At 39.5% G+C, this 22425-nt stretch overlaps 2 protein-coding genes across 2 annotated transcripts in view; both read right to left on the bottom strand.

Annotated features, from left to right (window-relative positions):
- The window catches only part of rnf213b (ring finger protein 213b), a 44572-nt gene extending 28353 nt beyond the window's left edge, over positions 1-16219 (bottom strand). The window contains 23 exon segments of the mRNA XM_034227485.1: positions 113-1454; positions 1608-1757; positions 2276-2419; positions 2502-2719; positions 2805-2964; positions 4376-5007; positions 5116-5265; positions 5370-5537; positions 5649-5814; positions 8643-8765; positions 9008-9106; positions 9254-9406; positions 9768-9933; positions 10026-10081; positions 10178-10391; positions 10472-10678; positions 11606-11853; positions 11943-12226; positions 12315-12487; positions 13766-13921; positions 14001-14776; positions 15277-15411; positions 16161-16219. Of these exon segments, the coding sequence (XP_034083376.1) occupies positions 113-1454; positions 1608-1757; positions 2276-2419; positions 2502-2719; positions 2805-2964; positions 4376-5007; positions 5116-5265; positions 5370-5537; positions 5649-5814; positions 8643-8765; positions 9008-9106; positions 9254-9406; positions 9768-9933; positions 10026-10081; positions 10178-10391; positions 10472-10678; positions 11606-11853; positions 11943-12226; positions 12315-12487; positions 13766-13921; positions 14001-14776; positions 15277-15366 (5875 nt within the window). The 5' untranslated portion in view covers positions 15367-15411; positions 16161-16219.
- Positions 16220-18143: 1924 nt separating this feature from the next.
- LOC117553521 lies at positions 18144-22363 on the bottom strand. The gene is made up of 4 exons (XM_034227502.1): positions 20584-22363; positions 20365-20465; positions 19096-19225; positions 18144-18411 (listed from the first exon to the last, which is right to left on the bottom strand). The coding sequence occupies exons 1-4, from the start codon at positions 20724-20726 to the stop codon at positions 18144-18146; spliced, it is 642 nt and encodes a 213-aa protein (XP_034083393.1). The 5' UTR covers positions 20727-22363.
- Between the last annotated feature and the right edge of the window lie 62 nt (positions 22364-22425).

Genomic DNA, 22425 nt, shown 5'->3' with positions numbered 1-22425 from the left:
AACTTTGAATGATAGCATTTAACCAATATTTTGTACATAACAAACTGATTCAACATGTGCCTCTATTGTATAAGCATTATCATAATGGCATGCCAGTTAGGGACATCCTTACCAACTGCAGGGCGTACAGATGACACCATCCAGACTGAGAGCTTATCAGGAGAAACCTGTGTGACAGGGTTTTGTGGGATGTTTTGTGTGAAGTGGTGATGTAGATATTTCCTGGCAGTCTCTGCTGTTAGATTCATGCCAGCCTGTACTTTGAAATTGCTGAAGAAAGAGGGTACGTATCTGTGCTGGTGCTCAACCGGACTGACTATAATCAAGCGATAATGAGGGTTGGCACTTCTCTTAAGAAACTCAAAGAGCTCCCCAGAGGCCTCACTGACATCATATCCCAGCAGCCCTGGATTGACGAGAGAGTATATCTTCTGCCAGTTTCCTTCTGAGCCCTGACCGAGGGCTCGGCGGAGAAAAATCTCCACCTCCTCCTCTGTGGTTTCCTCTTTGCAGACTAGAACCTCATCAGTAGATGGCAGAGGTTGATCTGGACTCTGCATGTAAAAAGACAGGATGGTGGTAAAAACTTCTGCACTGGGACAAATCACAAGATTGGGTTTTCCCTCCTGGAGAACCAGTGGAAGATCTCTTATGGTCTGTTCCTGGTTCATTTCAGAGAGGCATGAGAGGAAATTGGCAAGAGATGGGATATCCAAGTGCTCGTCGAGGTACTGTGGCATGTTGTTCTTGAATTTACACCAGAGTCTTTCAAGACTGTCTTCATCGCAGTTCATCTTGTCATCAGTGTGCCCGGGTAGGGCGTCCTCTGCGGTCTCATTATGACACTTCAAGACACCATCATCTTCATCCTCTGAGGAAAAATCCATCAAATCAAGAACCTCCTCCCTGTCCTCTTCACTGTGTCCCGGTGAAGCTGGTGTTGAGTCCATAGAAAGAACCGATTGATCTTCATTCACAAACTTAACATCTTCCTCTTCCTCATCATGCTTTGAATGAATACTTGCTGCATTAATGTAAGCTTCTCTGACATCAGTAGGAGTGCACTGAGGGTTTATGGGGAAAAGTAAAAGCCATAACTGTGGAGGAACTGGCGCTTGACGTTGACACACTTTGTGTATCCAGTGGCACAGGTACACCATCTGCTCTGAGGTGTAGTGGTTCAACAAGTTAAAGGAGGAGCGCATCTCACTGATGAAGGAGCACCATTCGTCTTTGCAGCTATCCATGGAGTGAGTCAGCTTTTGCAGCTGCTCGGTCACCTCGCCGTAGTACGCCATCTCTTTACCCTGCAGGGATAAGAAGGTGGCTTTGATGCACGGCTGCTGCTGTTGTGGGCAGCATTTGACCTCAGCATGCCAATCCCTGAAGAGCATGTTGCCGGATGTTTGCATCTGTAGAAGGATGGTGCCCAGCCTTTGAACTCCTTCAAAAACCTACAGCACAGGAAGGGATGTATACAGTTAATATCAGAAGATAAAGTAGACCCTAGGGCTGCACTCCACTTAAGATGTTTCAAGTTGACCAATAGTCGCCAATTATGGCGATTAGGCGACTAATCGTTGCACGTATGATGTATTGCCACTGACCTCTGTAAATCTGTTGACTTGCTCTCTGCCGTGCTCGCCTTTGGAAGACATGAGCATGAGCTTGTTTTGTAGCTCCAGAAGGTCTTCAAGCTGGTAGCTCTTTTCCTCTGTGCCCCTTATTGTGACCCGTATCATGTTCTGTAGACATCTCTGCAAACAAGAGAAAATCTTAAAATCTTAAATAACTTGTATGCATGCAGTTAGCATTGTTCATCTTAGTATCTTAGACTTTGAATGTGTGTCATTTTTCTGAACATTATCTTTTGCGCAATGTAGCACAGTAATGAGGACTCTACTGAGCAAGGAAGATGCTGAAAAGCTTGCTCATGTTATTGTTGATAAAATAAATAGCATAGAAAATTCATTCAATAATTATCTTTATCTTTATCAGAAATACTTTAATAATCCCAAGGGAAAATGTGTTTCCATGACAGTTGTTCCACTTTAGAATGAATAAAATACAATAAAACAAAACATATTATTAATATGTGGATTAAAAGATCAAATAAGATATATGACCATAATAAATTAAATGTATATGTCCAGTAAAGATAAAATGAAAATAATAAACTATTATATAAAACATAAGAAGACATGTGCCAGCTTATCAACTCAGAGTACTGACACTGAGTTTAAAGTGTAACCTTAATGGAAGATGGTTCACGTACCTTCTCTGTGTTTTCATCACACCACCCTATGTGATAAACTCCATCAGCATTAATAGAAGAAGCCAGGGAGAGGGAGGACTGCTCCACAGAGCCATGCGTCTCCTTCAGTGCTTTCAGCCAGTTCAGCAGGCGAGTGGACTCTCTCTGGAAAACAAACCCAGTGGCGTCATTGTCACTTTAACACAGTAACAGGGCTTATATGTTCTGCATACAAATAAAGAATTACCAATTTGTCTGGTAGCTTGTCATCTCTGTTTTGGGTGTCCCACACCTGCTGAGCACACTTCAGGAACTCCTGAAAGCCAGCCTCAGGGGAGAGGGAGTAGAGCAGAGGAGCGTATCCCATCACTGCATCGTGGAAACACGCCACCTGGTCGATCTCTGTGTCATTCTCTCCAGCAGAGATGGAAGCCAGGTCCACATACACCTTCACATCGCTCATCTCTGTACACAGGGAACAGAGTAGTAAGCAGGCATCTTCTGCAGGACTGAAGAAGATTTATGATTTTGCACTAATGTGGAGACTCACTTTCAAGGTTCTCTCTGACCCAGCTGACCAGAGTCTGGCTCGCAAGAAACTCTTCCAGACAGGCTGTGTGATGTTTGGTGACTGTGGAGAGCTGCCGTTTGGCTTGAAACAGGTCAGCAGTAAGGGACCCCAGGGGCCTCTGCTTAAATGTGTCTTCTTCCTGTTAAGCCGACAATTACATATTAAAAAAAAAAGTGTTTCTGTTAAGCCCCGAGCCTGTTTTTCAGGTCTCAGGCTCGAAAATGACATTCCCAGAACAAATGACCATATCTTCCCTTCTAAAAGGGTTACATTAATAAAAAAAATTCTCAAAGCAAGGTTACACATGTGAGTTGGATGTTGAAGTGTCAGAATCAATATAGATGTTTTTATTTTAAAGTAAATTCAGATTGAACACAGTAAAAAAATGTAAATTATTGTGTCCGTCCAAAAAAAAAAATTACTTATAGTGAAAACCACCCTTGAATGATGGTAGACTAAAAGCTTTAGGAATCCAAACTACAACATATAATAATTGACCTTTTTAGAGAGATTTAGCACCAAAAAAACACTTCTGGGGTCATTTGGGTGGATTTTCCATATCTCTGGCCCCCCTTGGTCGATTTTGACATTGACATCTCTTTCTAACCGTCAGAGCAAATGGAATCGAGGGGAACTCCCACATACATACACACATTACCAAATAAGGAATGAGAGTGACGCATAGCCAAAACCGGAAGTTGCGATAACTCTGGTGGCTACCATTAGCAGCTAACTTTTACTCTCCAATTTTTACATAAAAATTGAATTATGGATTATAAATAATTTTTTCAAAGTGACAGACACATTATCAATCTATGGATTAACTGATTCAGCCGCGTTTTTTCTCGTTTTAATGCCATTGAACACGTCTTTTGATCAGATTGAAAGCTACGGTGAGACGATCTCCCGTAAAAGCTCCGTAAAGGTACCTGTTGTGATGTCTGTGTTTGCTTCCCCTGTCGCGAGTTCAGATCGCTCAGTAATGATACTAATACTTAAATAATCTGTGGAACCTCAGCTTTAATCGGATATCTTGTATGTGCAGCTACGATAAGTAATAAGGGTATCTTTATCTTGAGTTCTGTGCCAAAGTGCGTTAGCATTTTTCGCTCAGGGGTCATTTAGATGCTTCTTATGAGACTTGTGTTTTGTTTTGGTAAAAATGGTTTGTATCGTCAGTTAGCTGAGATTCTTCCCGTTAATCTGGTATAACACATTAATAGGTTCTTAAATATTAAGATGCCCTGAGACACAGTGTCGTGAAAAAAAAAAAAAGACCCGCCGAAGGGGTCTTTAGGGCTTAACAGGTTAAAAAGATCATCAAACTATGAAAAGCAGTTGCGTTACCGCGTTAAATTTGAAATATTTAGTTTAAACCATTAAATGTAACTTTTACCTCCTGCCATTGAATTACATTTCTAAAAAGGTTCCTTTAATTTAAATGACAGATAAAAAGTAAAGTAAGGAATAACAAGAGTATTCTTTCTTCTATGTAGCCCACTGCAACTCAATTCCCTTTTAACTGAATTACGTTATCACAAGACAATTACCAGTTGGCTGAGAGTTTCAATTTCTGCAAAGTTCCCAGAAAGCTTCATTTGTTCTGCGATTTTCAGCATTGCACTGGCTGCAGCGGCCGCCTCGTGGACCTGTCGATACTCCTGGATCTGAGCCAGCCTCTGCTCCACCCAGTTCTCCTCAGGTTTGAAGCTTGCCGACTCACAAAGTATCTCAGACATCAGACTCAGCTCCTTCTTCATTCGTTTCCCGTCGCCCTGGGCGCCGGATTCCATCAAAACCTCATCGAGCTCTTCAAAAGTGATGCTTGCATTGGCCATGCTGACACCGAGCTGAGAGAACTCTGTGATCAGCGGCTGCCAGATGATTTCATAGATCTGTGTCAGGGTGACTGGAACAGGAGATGTGCAGGGTTGCCTCGCTGACGCCAGAGATGCAGCCTCCCTGACCCAGTGGGACAGAATCAGGTTGCTGGGTTGCAGTTTGTGCATCTCATTGGACATTTTCAGGACATTCATACCGACTTTGTACCAGAGGACCTGGGAGGGGCCCGTCTTTCCCAGCTTCCCCTCAGAATCAAAGGTCTGAACAACCACCAGTCTGTTCAGGCTCACAGTGTGCAGAGCTGCACTGTGCTGCTTCTCCAGAGTTAACATCTCAGGAACTGTTTGAATAAGAACACAAAAAACATACATATCCAAACTCTATGCAAAAGTTCTCTAATTTAACATAAAACTATCTGGCAATGGGTTATTTTTACACTTTGATTTACCTGTGAGGCTTTCTGCCACCTTTGCTATCATCTTCATCAGTGTATCCATTTTCTGTTTTCGTTGCTTGAAAGACTCCAAATCCTTCGCTCTCTGATCCAAAACCACATCTGCACTGACAGGAACGCTCTCAGATTTCATGTGTTTCTTGTCTGTGGAAGACATAATGCAGCTATCATTAATTTAAAACATTTCCAATAAGGGGGAATATAATGTAGTAATCAAGGGGGGATTTTTGTAATGAAAAGATTCATACACTGCAGATGAAGTCTCTTGAACTGGTCTCTGTATTTCAGACAGGTCTCCAGATTTCCCAGGGCCACGTCTCCCTGAAGCAGCGACTCCACCAGATGATGCAGAGCGATAACACAGCTGTCGAAAACCTGTCCTGCAGCATCATCCATGTGGATCGACTTCCAATCACCTGCACCAAAAAAAATGCCATTGTTACCATTGAAAAACTAAAAACTAAACTAAAACACCCTTTAAGGATAAAATATCATATAAATGAATGATAAAAAATGAAATGAAGTACTGTGAGACAGCAGGTGGTTCATGGCAGACTGTGGATCTAGCAGCTGGACTACAGAGTTGTCTCTGAATCGTGCTGCTGATTCAACTACAACAGCAGACAAGACAACAACGGGTGGGTCCTTCGTCTTAGAATAGAGGCTCCGCATCAGGCCACCCTCCTGCTTTCTCTGAAAACAGAAAAGTATGATAATCTAACTTTTGTCATTATTTCACTCTTGATTGACCTGCTTTGTTAGAAAGGTTTTGAGAAAGATGTACTTATGAACACTCAGATGGAGGATGTCATTAAAAGAGACAGAGTGGTGCACTGATGACCAAGCCCGCCTTAACCTGCCATCAGGCCCTGGGGCTGATGGTTTTTGTAGGCCCCCTATTCAAACAACAAATCAAAGTCATTTATAGCCTCTGCAGGCTCTGTGATCGCACTTCTCCACTCTGCTCTACGCGCGCCTGGTCCTCTCCTCCAGATGAGTGACGTATCGGGCCTCCCTCATGTATCTGTCCGGTTGCCATTGGCTCCCCTCCACGTAGCAAGTCCTCGTCGTCCTCCCATCTCCTCCAACGGATAATGTCCCTCCTGTCTGTTTTTCCTCTCCCGCTACTCCATCGCTATCAGAACCAGACGGCCTACTTGGCTCCGAGGCCCCGCGGCCGGCACCGCTGCCGCTCGGTAGAGAACTCATCTGTCCTTCCTCCTCATCCTGGCCTACAGGTTTAAAATAACCTGTAAGCTTCGACATGTTTTGTAATAGCTGCTTGTCTCGAAACTCCTTTTCCCTCAACAATTTCCTTTTCCGAGCGTCACTCTCAAACTTTTTCTTCTCCGACATTTTCTCCTAAAGGCCCTGTCACACTGTCCCGAAATTGACACCCGATGGACACACGAATATGGAATTGTGAATTTCGCACGATGATGGCCCCGAACCACACACGAAGGCAACATTTACATTACATTTAAGACATACAACTGCAATGAAAGTACCAAAAACAATTGTGTTACAGTACTATGATACTGTACTGATATCTTCAGACTTTGTTCTTTACTTTATCCGTCGTTATATGTAGAAAATATTACGTTTTCTCCGTAATGTTGTTTCCATAACAACAACAACTTCCTGTCAACTGTCCTTCAAAATAATATATTATATCCTTTTTAGTTTCACAGAACACAAATTGGGTTATTTACATAATATATTTACATGATTTTGTTGTGCAATAAAACAACCAGATGGACACACGATAAAGGAAATGTTCAAATTCGGCTCTGATCGTAGCAGCATCGGGCCATTCGTGAGGGCATCTTAAGCCATCGTATGACCGCCGGTGGAGTTTCTCAGGCTCCGGCAGCAACTTCGTGAGCGGTGGCAAAATCTTTGGCATGCCAAAAAATTGCCGAAGGACCTTGCGAAGGTTCATTTTCGTGTTGAATTCGTGTGTCAATTGTGCCCTTCGTAAGGCCATCGTGAGGGCATCTTGTTATCATCGGTGCCATCGATCAGAGTGAGGGCGAATGCCCGATGGCACCGATGATAACACGAAGATGACACGATTTGACAAGATGTCCTCACGAGTGCCTTACGAAGTTGCCGCTCACTAAGTTGCTGCCGGAGCCTGAGAAACTCCACCGGCGGTCATACGATGGCTTAAGATGCCCTCACGAATGGCCCGATGTTGCTACGATCACAGCCGAATTTGAACATTTCCTTTATCGTGTGTCCATCGGGTGTCAATTTCGGGACAGTGTGACAGGGCCTTAAACAACCTTCATCTGTCACTCAATCACTCGCAATTTCAATAGGTCACATGTGAAACATATTCTCATTCTGATTAGCTGTCAGTGGTGCCCACTGACTGTTTCGGAGTCATCATTTTTGAGAAAAATCTCTGGAATCCATCGATCTGATTGATTAGCAGAGCAAATGATCAAAATACTACGGAGGGAAGATATTTGCGTCTGGATTACTGGTCTGGGGGAAGCTCACGAGTGTGTGTGTATACGTGTTGGTGTAATTTTGCGTTTGTGTGTATTGTGTTTGTTTCCCGGGGAAAACCCTCACGAGAAACACCGGCTGTTGTTATGCCTGCTGTGACGCCAAGTTACTCCGTTCTCTGCTTGTAATTATGCCGAAGCTTCAAAGTTGTATTTATCATCTGAATTTGCCGAAACAAGTTTAATATTCTGAAAGCCAAGACTTTGTTTATTTAAAATCAGATGAAAACAAACTGTAACGGACCCTGCCGTGTTATTTATGATTACTATACTCGTACATTCATAATGTCAGCCGGAGGGAGGGGGGCGGCGCTGTGGAAGTGCAGGGTGGCGAGTGAGAGCTGTCATCTTTCCTTTACAAGCTTCAAAAATGTATTTATCGTGTGATTTTGGTCAGCCCGTGCATTAAAGCGGCCCTGCTGATGACGTATTTGTGTAGGCCGACCAGGAAGTTAGCATGGCTACATGTTCTTGATACTTTAACTTTTTTTCCAGCATGATGATCTCCACATGACACTCATTTTATGATGATAGAAAAGCAAAAGCAATTGCGAGAAGTAAAAAGCTAACGTAGGGTATACAAAACGAAATCAAGGTAGCATGACTTCGTATCACCAGCGCTAAGCTAAAGGCTGCTAATGTTTGACATTTAGTCACATTTAGATTCTTGTTAGCAACCACTGCTTTAAATGACACATTTAAGGATCAGACATTCACGAGTGGGGTATTCGCATCTTGATATCTTAAAAAAGTGAAAATTCTTTTTTAAGCTAGTGTTAACCACAGATCTTATTTCAGGTAACTAAACAAAAAGACATTTAAAAAAGAGACAAGCAGTCGGAAATGGTAAAATACTAACTCGTTTCTGGGTTTTTGGACTCAATCCTGCACAACTCTATTACATGGGTTAGCATGCATAGGTGTTGACTGTACATTAACACCCAAAGGCATCTAATGAATACAGAGCTTTCCCTGTAAGGGTCAGATCATTCATATGCACTGTACCTGGCAGATATCCTTGATAGCAGACTGACACAGCTCGTTGAAACTTGTCTGTACCACCTCGTCACTTTTTCTTATGGCTGACATTTCAAGGCAGCAGACCAAGACTTTGTCCTCTTCACTGGCCTGCAAAAAAAACACTGTAAATGTTCTGTAAAGAGGAAAGCATTTACCTGCTGCTACTGGAACTGCTGCTAACAGAATACAAACTAGACAAGGTCACTCACAAAATTAGGCTGAGGGTACAGTATTATAAGAGATAAGCTGTGCACATACAGATACTCTACATATTTTTCCCACAGGCTTACACGTGGTTATGTCTAATAATGCCTATAGTAATGTCTTTACTCTGATCAATAAATGATCACCTTAGAAATCCTCTTCTTCAGGTCTTTTTTCAGGCTCAGCCTCCAACTGGATGAAACTTCTTCAAGAGAGCATTCCAACTTCAGCAGCGAGTCCCACATCTGATCATTAAGAAAACAGTGTTCATTTTTCACCTTTTCAGCATTTATTTTTGTTTCAGTTTATCTGTTCGCTGCAAACTGCATACAAGAAAGAAGCTAACTGAATAATGCCTTTAAATATTTCCCAATATTCTTTTTAATGTTTACCTCAATTTCCTTTGGATAGCTGAGTGTTTTAGACTCAGGCTTCAAAAGGGGGTTGTGCAGCAATTCATCTCTCCACTCAATGACTCGCTTTTGCACGGATTGTAGATCCTCCAAGAGTTTCTTATTTAAGGTCTCAAACTCATCTTCCGAGGACTGAAAGGCACAAAAGAAACCATGAATTAAAGTTACTACTAGGGCGACTGTGGTTGCCAGGGAGTGCGGTCGTCTTTCAAGCAGAAGGTTGTTGGTTTGAGTCCAGCCAATGCAGTCAACATGTCGATGGCATGGCCAACGAATGTACGAATGTATGTGAATGTTAGCTTACCAGAGCAAGTGGCACTGCTCTGTATGAATGAGTTGTGAAAGGGTGAATGATGACATGTAGTATGTACAGTAAAGTGCTTTGAATGGTTGTAAAGACTGGATAAAGTTCTATATAAGTACAGTTCATTTACCATTACCATTTACTACTCCAAAATAAGGCAGTCATAATGCGTTTTAAATAAATGATTACCTCTTTCTTCAGTTTGGCATCCACCATGTCTGCCAATTTCAACACCAGCTGGTAGGAGAGGACTGCAGCGTGGTACGACTGGACGAGTCGCGTTATTTCACATGTGTTTGTCAACACACTGATGCTGCTCTTGAAGACCAGTTTTATATTACCAGATTCAATCATTCTACAGATACAAAACACGGTAACACTTGTAACACAAGTTACAGGGAGCAAAACAACGCTAGAATGCATCACAGGAAATATTTCAGCCCTTACCTGTCCTTCTCTTTGTCTACCTTCAGCAGTAAATGGGTCAGGATGTTGTGAGTGTGCTGCATGCAGAAAATAAAATATTACAAAGCATTATTTTGCTGTTATAACAACAGTATTTGGAGTGTTAAATATTTAAATGTATGAGATTTGTCCACCTTTACGTGCTCCTCTGCTCTGTTGTTATCCCTTGACTCAACACATCTTCGCAGTCTGTACAGCAGACTCTGGATCAGGTGTTCTGCAGGTATTCCCGTCATGTCTGAAAGTTCCGGAAGATCCTCAAATGCGACCAGAGATAACCAGCTCACCAGAAGCAGAGGCATCTCCTCAGCCTTTTTTAAGTGTGTCTGGATAAAACCCAGCATTTTCCTGTGAACAAGTAAAGTGTTTTTTAAATAAAATAGCATCATCTGTTTTAGGAAAGTAAGGATGCTTTGAGACACACTCACTTCCTTTTGTCAGGTTGGGTTTGTATGTTCTCCCTGAACTGTATGTAATAGACTCTTTCAAGTCCTGACCAGTTCTCCTCCTCCACAGACGGACCCACTTTGGTTGCGTCCGCTCCCGGCTGTCTGAGCCTGAAGAGCAGAGGAAGGAGCAGGACGAGCTCTGACACCATGGACTGAGCACAGCGGTTCATCAGAGCCAACAGCACACTGAAGGGAGGACAGAGAAGTGGGAGCATTAGGGATGAGGCAAAATCCATTCATGTAACAATTTCATCTGAATCGATTCACAACTTCTTTTTTTTTTAAACGTTCCTTTCTAGCTAAGAACCAAACCTTTGCTGTTGAAAAAGCTCTTTATTTTCCTCATACTGTCTGTGCTGCAGCACCTCTTTTCACCCTCGGTCTGAAACCAGAGCCCAGTCTGCTCTGATTGGTTAGCTGGATGGCTCTGATGTGATTGTTCAACCACTTAGAGATGTCCCACCCCTTACCTATCATGTACAATGTGTTGGAGCACTAGCCAATAGAAGCGTGAGTGTTACTTAGTGATGTCACTATGTTATAGAAGTAAAAAAAGGAGTCCAATGGAGGCGTTTCAGGCAGGGGGTAAGAGAAACTCACTCTCGAGTGATTTCAGCCATTTACATGCACTAAAACCTATATAACACACTACAAGAAAGGAACAAAAACCTAAAAAGCACAATAGGGACTCTTTAAAAAGTGTAATTTTGCCAACAATTTTGGGCCTAATTGTTTGAGAATTGATAAATACTGAAAAACGTTTTTTAAATTATTTGTATTCATGAAAGTTTAGCATGAATAAATAAATGTGACCTTTTTTTACGTTTGCCTATGGGGTTACATTTTCGAAATCCCTTGATATAACTTACTTTAAATTCCTAAAACCTAATACGTTCTTTTCTCTGCTTTCATGCAGTAATGGGCCACCCCCCTCTATGAGTAGATCCTGAAATTAAGACTTCTATGTCCTGAATCCAGAAACAATTTTAAATAGGGACAAAGTGTTTCAGTAGGCTATACATACAGTATTTCAGATAGTGTAATGAGTCATGAGACAGAAACCAAGTAAATTGACCTCTATTTTGTCGAACTTGACACTTTTTCCAGACTTACAATTGTGGATTTTGGAAATAACTTAGTAACTCGTCCAGGTGTTTCTTGTCCATCGATGTCTCTGAGGACACGAGGAGACACAGCTCAGCCAATCCTTTCACTCCGAGGCTGATTTGACACTTTTGGGAAACCATGAACACAGACAGGCCCTGAATGAGAGGACTGCTGCTCCTCCAGCTGCCGGGGACTTTCTCCTTCGGCTCTCCTTTTAAAATCTGAACCAATGTCTCCTCAATCAGCTCAAATGTCTGGGAATAAAATAAATGTGATTAGAGGCAGACAATTGGTGGTAAAATATAATAAATACTGTGATTTATATTCTTCTTGTTCAACCAACCTTGATCATTGGTGGTTGTGAATGGTCTGGAAATGCCATCCTTGTGTGTGCAGAACCGAGACTCTCCATAAAATGCGACAAGCTGCCACACAACCTCTCAGTGCTCTGTTTGTCAGATGGGTTCCATTTCTGGAAGATTCTGCTCAGCAGAGTCCCCGCTGAGGCCTGCCAGGCTTCTGATATCTCAACACTTTTTGATCTGTGTAAACCGATCATCTGAAGGCCAGTCTGCCACAAACTTTGCCCGTCATGACGAGAGATGAAGCCTTCATAAAGGTGCAGCTCTAGATAGATCACAGGTAGGTTCTTGTTCAAGAAGAAAATGTATAGATATGTGTTAGAATACTAGAGCTAAATGGTTTCTTGCCTTACCTTTAATGTTTGTGTTGAATGGGATTTGAACGTGTCTTTTAGTGATTCCTGTCTTTATTTCTTTGGATCGTTGCTTCACACCATACCAATACGTCCACCACTCGCCTCTTGTCAATTCCCGCTCTTCAACGGAAAGACTCGCTTCCACCAGATATCCTCCCTGTTGTAGTCCACTACACAGAACATATTGAAACATCTGTTGGGACATCTTTACTGAAGATACAAAACTGCAGTGAAGGCTGAATATCAGAACAATTGTGCTCATGGCAACGGTGTGCACTGGATAATGCTCTTGATAATCAAGGCAAATGTTATCAAGTCATATTAATAATGTGGCCATGTAGAAGCAACTCATGGTTGACACTTTGATTAACACTGACTCTCAAGAGGCTAAACGCATCCCTGTCTACAGCAGCTGAACAATGACTGTACTCTGTTACAAGTAAAAGTCATCAATTAAAGATTTTGCTTGTTTAAAACTACAAGAGAATCCCTAGCGAAATGTACTAAAAAAATCGCTTCCAGATTGTTTAATACTGAGCCATAGAGGACCAGAAATATGTTTTTTTTAAACAAACAAAGTACTTTTTATTATTATTATTGAGATGAAATGTTTTTTTAACAACTCCACCCTGATTAATCAGCACAACAAGTGAAAACACTTGTGAGGGTATGTGGGGCCTTTAATGTTTAACAATGCATCACATTTAAAATAAGAAAAACGTTTTGAAATTAAAATCTAAATTGGCTTCAATTGTCTGTCCTATAAATAAGGGAAAAGTTGAGTTTGTGTTGTGAGGTTAACTGAATGATAAAAATGGTGCCGTTAGATTGAGAGAAAAAACTGTTTGTTGACCACAGTAAAAATAACCATTTTGAAAAGTTTAACGCCAACAAATAGGGATAAAAGAAAGAAAACATGTTGGAAATGATTTGATTTATCTTTTTTCAAGCCTTTTGACTTTAGTACCGACCACACTAATCAAGATATTCTACAAATAATATTTCACTAATTATATCAGTGGAGCCTGATCTTTAGCTGCTACAGTGCATACATATGGGCTTGCTTTTTAATTTATTTGAATGTTAGTGTAATAAAAAAAGATTGAAGATGTATCTATTTGATACAGGCCTACTTGTAACTATGGCAGTGAAATAACTGCAGTAAAGTAAACAGTACAGTATTTTGTGTAGTGAAGTAGAAAGTAGAAACACGTGAATATACTTACAGTAAGCAAGACACAAGTACAGTTCTTGCTTAGATGTTACATTTAATCAATGCTTTAAATACATGATCTAATAGTGTGAGACAATGTATACAATGGGGCAACATGTCCTACACTATTTATCTGGTGTAAACTATTAACACCCTCAAATGAAATTTGAGTAAGAACTTAAATTACAATTCTATGATTCTTGAATGATTTGCAGATTAAAAAGTGAATACTCACACAAAATGCGTCATCTTAAGGGGTATTGCCGATTGATCATAACACATCATAAGCGTGTCATGGTCTTGGTTGAATCTAAACTTTTTGTCCAGCACTGCGTAGATGTGAACGGTGAACATGGGAGCAGTGGGTGGAGGTCTCACTGGGCTTCGACCCCTGTGGAGAAGGGAGAATACACGTTAACTATCCCACCAACCACCACAGTATCAGATGTTGCTGCTTGTGCCTGTCTTACCGTGTGCTTTGGGGTGTTTTTGTGTTTTTATCCGCTGCTTTGGAGGCTTCCACATTGGACTGGTTCTGACTCCCGCCCTCTCCAGACACTACTTTGGCCCAAGACTTGGGGTTGGCACCTGCAGAGGGATTCTCCTCTTTAGACTTTGACTCCTTCTCAGGGTTTTGCTTCTCGGTTGACTCTGATGTTGCTTTGTCTTTATTTGCATTTTGCTTTAACTGAGTCTGAGCAGTGTTTTGCGTTTTGGCTTCTGGCGTGTCTTGTTTCTCCGTCTCCGTCTCAGGTTGAGTCTTCTCATCGTCTTTTGTTCTGGCCTCAGAGAAGTGGGTCTGTGTTTCCTGGTCGCTGTGATAAACAGCAGGAGTTTGTGTGTATTTAGTTGTATCTTTTGGCTTCTTCGTCTCCGTCTCAGGTTGAGTCTTCTCATCGTCTTTTGTTCTGGCCTCAGAGAAGTGGGTCTGTGTTTCCTGGTCGCTGTGACAAACCATGGGAGTTTGAGTGTGAGCTTGTACCATCTTAGCATCTCCATGGCTTTGTTCTTCCACAGTCTGAACTTTGTCTTCCGCTTGTGGATCCACATGTTGCGTTTCTACGGGCCGAGTCTCCTCAGTTTGGCTGCTTGTTCCTACAACCTCCATCTCACCTTTATCTGTGTCTTCACTTTCAGAATCTTCCTCTTTCTTTACACTTGAGGTGCTCTTTTGTGTTTTGTGTTTCCTCTTTCTCCTCCTCTCTTTGTCTTTGACCTTCTTGTTGTGATATCCTGGTCGTTGCTCCTGGATACACATCAACATAAAGATTTGCTTTTATTTTATTAAACGGTCACTCAAATAATGTGTGGGATTTCTTCCAATGACTGCATTTCTACCTTATTTCTTTCATGTGAGGAAAATATTGTTTTAGGACTATCTTGTTTTGGGCAATTGACATCTTTCTAATTGAATACATATGCGGAACACCTGTGAGGGTACATGGGGCCTGTAACATATAACAATCATCACATTTGATGAACTGAGTACATTATGCATGTACAAATACTTAGTTACTAAGGATTATGATATTTATTTATTTTTACATTCCAAGCTTTTATTGAGGTTTACATATAAAGCTTAAAATGTCTTTCCTCATTTTAAGATGTTATCACCCTAAAGAAATAACAGGGAAATGTAGTTTGTGTTACTGTGGTCAATTGAATGTTGTGCTTTGGTTGTAGGTAATAGCTAATAGCTGCATACCTCTCTTTGAGTGGAAAATGTGAACATGGAAAACAGCATACCTTATTTCTTTTCTTGCGTTTTTGGGTTGCACCATCCTCCCCTCGCTGGGATCCAGAGGTGCTGGGGACGTTTCCTGCTCCCCCCTCCATCTGTAGGGACTTTCTGAAGGGAGTCCCTGTTCCCCTGATGTCTGTCTATGAGTATAAACATCTCAGTTACATCCTCATTGTCTCTCTGGGACACTTACTATTCAAGTTGAATCAGTTAGATAACCGTCAGTTAGGGAGTGGCAAGAAGAGAAATGCTGACACTATAGATTCCAAATGCAAATCTTCGTTAGAATTAATCATTTATACAACTAAAAGAAACAAATATGTCACCTAGTCTGTTATATAACACCACAAGGGTTATAAATACCAAGTATGTTATCAATACAATGAATACATTATAAATCAATAAAAACATAAATGTCAGCTGACTGACTGATTTGTATTTCTCTGAGCTAATTTTAGGTCGTTGACGATTCATTACAAAGTGCACACAAGCTACTTCATTATTTTTACTAACAACATGTTTTAGTTACTAGCTACTTTGCAGATTTATATTCTTAATACAACATGTAATTCAACTAATACATTATTAAATATTATGATAGGTTAAGCTACCCAGTAGTGTAATTCATTAACTGTGCCATTCTGCAGGAGTAGGCTACGTTTGATACTTAAAGTATAATGCTAATGTTATTTTACTTTTACTTATAGGTACAATTTGGAATACAGGTCCTTAACCTGTACTGTAACTGAGTACTTCTTCCACCTCTGCCTATGTCAGGTAAATATGTGGATTACCTGTAAAAACTGCACTAAATGTAGCTATATTGCACAAGTGAAGCAGTTTATATAAGGCTAATGACATGTCATATATTTATGCTATGTTTACTTACCTTTTCAGTAAGAGGTTGGCACGGCCTGTCAGATGATATCTCGGAAAACAATTTGTGAAGAAATGTTGAGGAAATGGTTTTTATATCTGCTGCAACCTCCCTAGTTTTCACTTCAAGGGAGGGTCGCGAAATTACTCGACTACTTTAAAGTTGGCGGTTTCCCTTTGACGTAAACTCTATCTAAGCTAACGTGCTAATTAGCAAAACCTATTTCAACATATGAATCATTTTTAAAGCACTAATGGTTACAAAATCGCCAATTAAGATACTATACTCATTCGTGATTTACTAACAATTTCTCGACAGTCCCTAATGCAGAAGCCTGGGTTTCACTTTCATTTCTCTCTGAATCTCATCAAACAAGAAACTTATGCTGCGTTCATTTACTCGGTAGTGTCTTTCACTTCAGGATATGGGCAGTTTAGAAACCTATGCTTTTTCAGGTGTCAATGCTTTAGGTTTTTTGTGCTTATCTAAACGCATATATTTTATAATACCAGAGGTTGAATGTAAATACATTACTTAAGTATTGCATTACAGTACAGACTTGAGGTAAATGTGCAGCTATTTACATTAGAAAGTCTATTGAATACTACTTTACAATATATTACTTCTAGTAGGTATATTGTTCATGTGATTATAATCATGCTATTGTTTTACTTTTGCAGCACTTGCTTTTATTTCTATTTGTATTTAATGTCTATTGTTGGCCCAACAATACAGCAAGTTTGTACTACTACTTGGAAGCTGTTGTGTTTATAAACAATTGTCCGTTTTCCTCAATTATAACTGCCAATTATTTTCTGCAATTTCCTGTCACCAGATTGCACATAAATAGATTGTGTAAATCCACCACTATCATGCCACATTCTTACACCTACCAACATACACTATTTCACAGATGAATGCAACAGTAATAACTGCCCAACGATTTATAAATGGGTAATTTTATGCAAAATGTGTACTTTTAATACTTGCTAATTTATGATCGTCTTTGCAACAAAACAAAAAGAAGTAAATCCGTTGTTATGGATACCTTTTTTTTTTAAAATACAATTTATATGCATTAGTCCAGACTTTTTCTTCAATGTAAGGTTTAGTGAAATGTGTCTAGGACTATTTAAAAATCGACTTCAAAAATGTTTATTCAATAGAAACAGACAAAATACAAAGCATGTCCAAAACAAGTTATTTTGCTGGAAACCAGGCTACTAGTAAGATGAAGAGCAAGCATTAAAATAATGAGTATATTAAACATGATAACTGGAGGGTTGTTGTGTTAATGGAACGCTGGTTGTTGTCATGATGAAAATACATTTAGAGAAGTTGTGTTCTATAACCAGATACATTTGCTGGATGATGACCCACAGGTCAAATATGTAAATATATCACTGTAGTGAAAAGGCTGAAGAGTAACTGTATAATTTCAAATGGTTTATTCAGTTAACAAGAAGTGCAATATAAACAGTATATAAATACAAAAACACCTCTTTATGCAGGAAGTTTATCAGAGACAGTCCAATGAGAAAAGATGAGCAATAGGAATAAATACATTAAAAAGTCATATTGGTTTCCGCTCCATTCCCCCCCAAAAAAAATACTACAAAGTTCAACACGAAAATAAAACCGTGTTATACTGTAAATCTATCAGTTTCACTTGATCTCTTTAGGGTTTTGTATCCTGCATTACTTTTCTAATTAGGATGTATTTCCTGTGTTACAATTTAAACATGTGATGTAACATTTTGCAGCAATGAAAAATAGTTTCCAAACATTCGAGTGTTGGGCCTAAAATGAGATGGAAATAACCTCACCTGTAGATAAAAAATGTATCCGTCCGTTTCCTAAATTCCCTCACTTTAGCAGAAAGAGCTAATTTAACTGGTTTGGAGGCTAAGAGCAATATCCTGTATCAAACATAACATTGCTCCCCACCAGGCATTAGGCTGTGTCTCAAAGCGTCATCATGCTTCATTCGAACTCTCAAGCTGCAGGTTTCTTGATTCTCCGAACGACCACCCTCCTCCTCCTGCCTTGACCCCCAGCATTGAAGCCTGCAGCCCCCCCCTCCCCTGGCTGCCACCCCCGGGGTCTGGCTTCACCTCGGGGCTGTGAAGGCTTCCTTCCTGAGCGCACGTCGTCCACAAAGCCCTCCACTCCCTCGAACTTGACGGTGAGCTCAGAGAGGCGCTCCTTCAGGGCGTTGAACTCCCCGTACAGATCTCCCAGAGCGTCTGACAGCGGCTGGATCCTGAGGGAGGGGAATTCACTTTTATTACTTACAATAAAAGCTATTTTCACCCGCAATGAGGACGTGAGAGGAACATATAAATAGAATACAATCACATTATTATAACAAAATGGCCGCTTTCACAGACATGCACCCACCATCTTTCCAACATTGCAGCAAGACACAATATTTTGTAGTGGATTGTTATTGTTTTTTTGTGTCTGTTTGTAGTTGTAACATACAGTATCTCTCTGGTTTTGTGTATATATATATATATATATATATATATATATATATATATATATATATTGGTAATTCTGTGTCTCTTTTGATGATTGTTGTGCCTTTTTGTGTTCATTATATGTCTCTTTTCAGTCGTTTTGCATCTCAATCTGGTCATTTTTATCTATTTGTAATTGTCTTATGTCTATTTGTTGTGGTCAATTGTTTTATGAGTGAGTTTATGTCTTTGAGTACATTTCCTTTTGAGTCTTTTGTCATCATTGTGTGTCATCTATGTGGTTTTCTTGTGTCCATTTGTAGGTATTTTATGTCTCTTTAAGGTCATTTTGCATCTGTTCTTGGTTGTCACTTTGAGGGACATTTTGCAGGTGAAGGCCAGCAGTCCCCTTTGGGCCCCTGTGCTCGGTGGGCCCCTTCATTAACCCACCCATGCATCCTGGTTGAATGAAAACAGATCCTCACCGTCCATAGTCGGGCAGCACGGTGCTGTGGTCGTGCAGCAGCAGATCTTTGACCTGCGTCATGATGGCGTATTTCCAGTTGTCTAACACCAGCGTGAGGTTGGAACATGCTTTGGTGTTCACTTTCTCCGCTGCACACACAAAGAACCACAGAGAAACACAAACCAACACAAATCAAGATCATTAAATAACGTGCTTTTTGGATATGTTTGCTTGTGAAATTATTAAAAAGTAATTATTCAAATAATCCTCCGTAGTGGAAAAAGCACCTGAATCAAATATCTAATTATAAAAAGCTACCCAATGCAGTATGGGTAAAAGCTCTGTATCCAGTTATTGAAAGTAGAACAATAGAAAGAAAAACACATAAAGAAAAGAAATAAGGAACATTAAAAGAAAATATATCATAGAAGTGAAAAAACATAACATAAGATAGAAGTAGAAATTGTTATACTTAGTGTAAAATCTAATGAATCATCTGCATCTGTAACTCTGGATATCAGATTCAGTGATTTGCAGGTAAAAGACATCTGGCTTTAGTGGGTTGAAAGTGTGCTTTTCAGTTGGGATGTTAAAAAGACATCTGTATTATATTTTAAAAAACAACATTAAAATAATAATATTAACGAAAATAAAATAGTGGTCAACATTCCCGCATAGAATGCAATAAAAACTGTTTTATATAAAAGGCAATAATTAGAAACAATTCATCACGGGTAAATACCATAAAATAGGATGCATTTCAATATAAAAAGAAAATAATATGAATATCTAGGAAACATTTATTTTTAGAAGAAAGCATTGTTATAAATATGTCTTAGGTTGCGTCAGAATTAGAGTCCCATAATTACACATATCCTAATAACAAAAACCACCAGACTCAGTTTCTTCCCACAGGCCATAAGACAATCAAACACCTGAGCTTGCACTATTTTTATATTTATTTTTGTATGTTTTGTAATTGCACTGTTGAGGAACTTGCGATCTCAGTTTTTAATACATGACATAACTACACCGTAGTATGTCATGACAATAAAATCTTTGAATCTAACCGGACAGCGTTACCTTAAATATCTTTAAAATGTCTATTTAGGACCGGCCACAAATTAAAATAGTCAATGCAGTACTGTTAAAACATAGTAACATAAACATGTGTTTAAAGCACTTTGCGTCAAGTTTAAGAGAGATTAAGGAATTATGTTAAATTAAAATGATAAAAAACTGAAATCTCTAAAACGATATGTGATAGTAAATGTACTTTATTCCTCACCTTCATTTCTGAAATCCCACTCCGGTCTCCCACTTATTTTCTTTATCTGAGCGGCACACAGAGCCACCGATAAGACGAGCAGAACTCCAGCAGTCTTCATCCTTAAACACACATAAACACACACACACGTTTAAGGGTATTAAAAAAAACTAAAATGCTTAATCACATAAGACATCCACAACTCCAGGGCTAAAAGTAAAAACAATGTGAAAACCCTACCTGTAGTGGCAGTCCAAAGCGAAGTAATCCAGTGAAGTACAAGAGGATGGAGGGTATATTCTCTGCAGAGGGGGAGGGTCTTCTTCAGTCTCCACTTCAAAGTCTGCCTCAAACCTGTTCCCTATCAGAACTCTCAGCATCATTCATCATTCGTCAACACTTTATAAGACTCTGAGGGTATTTGATGTATCTTTGTGATCAATGTGCCTCTAGTCGAGTGAGACAATGCAGAACATGTCCAGATAAAAGACAGGAAAATGTATCTGCAGTGTAAAAAGCTGCAATATGATCTGCAGATGTGCTGAAAGTTTTACGGTCACGTCTAACTTACACATTCCTGTCCTTCATCTGTTGTCCATCTGCAGCCCTGTGTGTGATGTCCAGGATCACCTCCACTGGACTCCACCTGCTCACTAGTTAAACATCTGTTATGGCAGATTCACTTACAGGGAACTCTTCATGTACCCTGGAAACGATCAAACATGTACAGAGTCTTGCGGTTGTGATAAAACGGCCATATGTGCACTTCAGGGGCTGCAGTAGCCTGTAATGTGTTCAAAGTGATTTCCCCTTGTTTGGCTGATAAAAGGACGCTTTGTTCATTCTTTTTACGGATTCACAATTATTCAACTAAACTGATAGAGATTATTGTGAACCATTAAATAATATGTCCACTTAAATAAAGAAAAATACAAGTTCAATTGTCTGATTCCGTCTTCATAAATGTGATTACTTGTGAACAAAACAAGACATTTGAAGCCGTTAACTTGGACTTTGGGTAACTCTGATTGCCATTGACATGTTATAGGCCAAAATAAGAATTGAGAAAAATAATTTAACAACCTTTAGATGTTTGTAGATCGTAGACGCACAACATAAAACTCATTTAAAATTGTGGTTCAAAAATACCAACTCGTTGCAAGGTGCCAATCATTGACAAATGTAGGGACCTAATAATAACAATAATCAAATATTCCTTGAAATGTGTCTTTTGAAAATTATTCTAGTTTTTTTCAATAAAAAAACTGGAGTTGTTTCAACAAACTGGCATTTAAAGGGTTAAAAATATATTTCATATGTGTATGTCAGGCTGGAGTAGTTTTAAAAGACTGACTCTTTGAAAGTGGGAACAAATATGAATATATCATATTTTTATAGCAGTTTTTGTGAAGGTGGCCATTTTTGGCCTTTGGAACACGAGTGTGAGTTTTTGTTTAAATCTGACACTGCAAAAAAACAAACAATGCATTCAAATCAATGTTGATGCCAATCATTGACTAATGTAGGGACCTAATAACAACAATAATCAAATATTCCTTGAAATGTATTTTTTGAAAATTATTATTCTTTTTTTTTTCAATAAAAAAACTGTGGAGTTTTTTCAACAAACTGGCATTTAAAGGGTTACAATCCCCAAAGTATCATTCATAATTCATATGTGTATGTCAGGCTGGAGTAGTTTTAAAAGACTGACTGAAGATTGACATGTTATAGGCCAAAATAAGAATTGAGAAAAACAATTTAACAACTGTTTGTAGATCGTAGAAGCACAACATGACACTCATTTAAAATTGTGTTACAAAAATACCAACTCGTTTTAAGGTAATTTAAAAACAGTTGTACATCTGAGATCACTGATTTGTAAAAATGTTTATTTTGGTCACAATTCTTATTTTTCTATAGATTTTTTTTCTCATCCGTTTTCATGCATTTATTTCATGTCTTTTGATTTGATTGTCGTTCACTGATTGGTTACTTTCTACTAATTAAATGTGCTTCTCGTTGTCATTTAATCAAACGTACATGTTCTAAGCGGCATGCCTGTATGCTGCAGCATTAAGA

The sequence above is a fragment of the Gymnodraco acuticeps genome, unplaced genomic scaffold (genome assembly GCF_902827175.1).
Source record: "Gymnodraco acuticeps unplaced genomic scaffold, fGymAcu1.1, whole genome shotgun sequence".
In the NCBI taxonomy this organism is placed as follows: domain Eukaryota; kingdom Metazoa; phylum Chordata; class Actinopteri; order Perciformes; family Bathydraconidae; genus Gymnodraco; species Gymnodraco acuticeps.
Note: the sequence above shows the minus strand (reverse complement) of the source record. Positions and strands in the feature narration are given on the sequence as shown.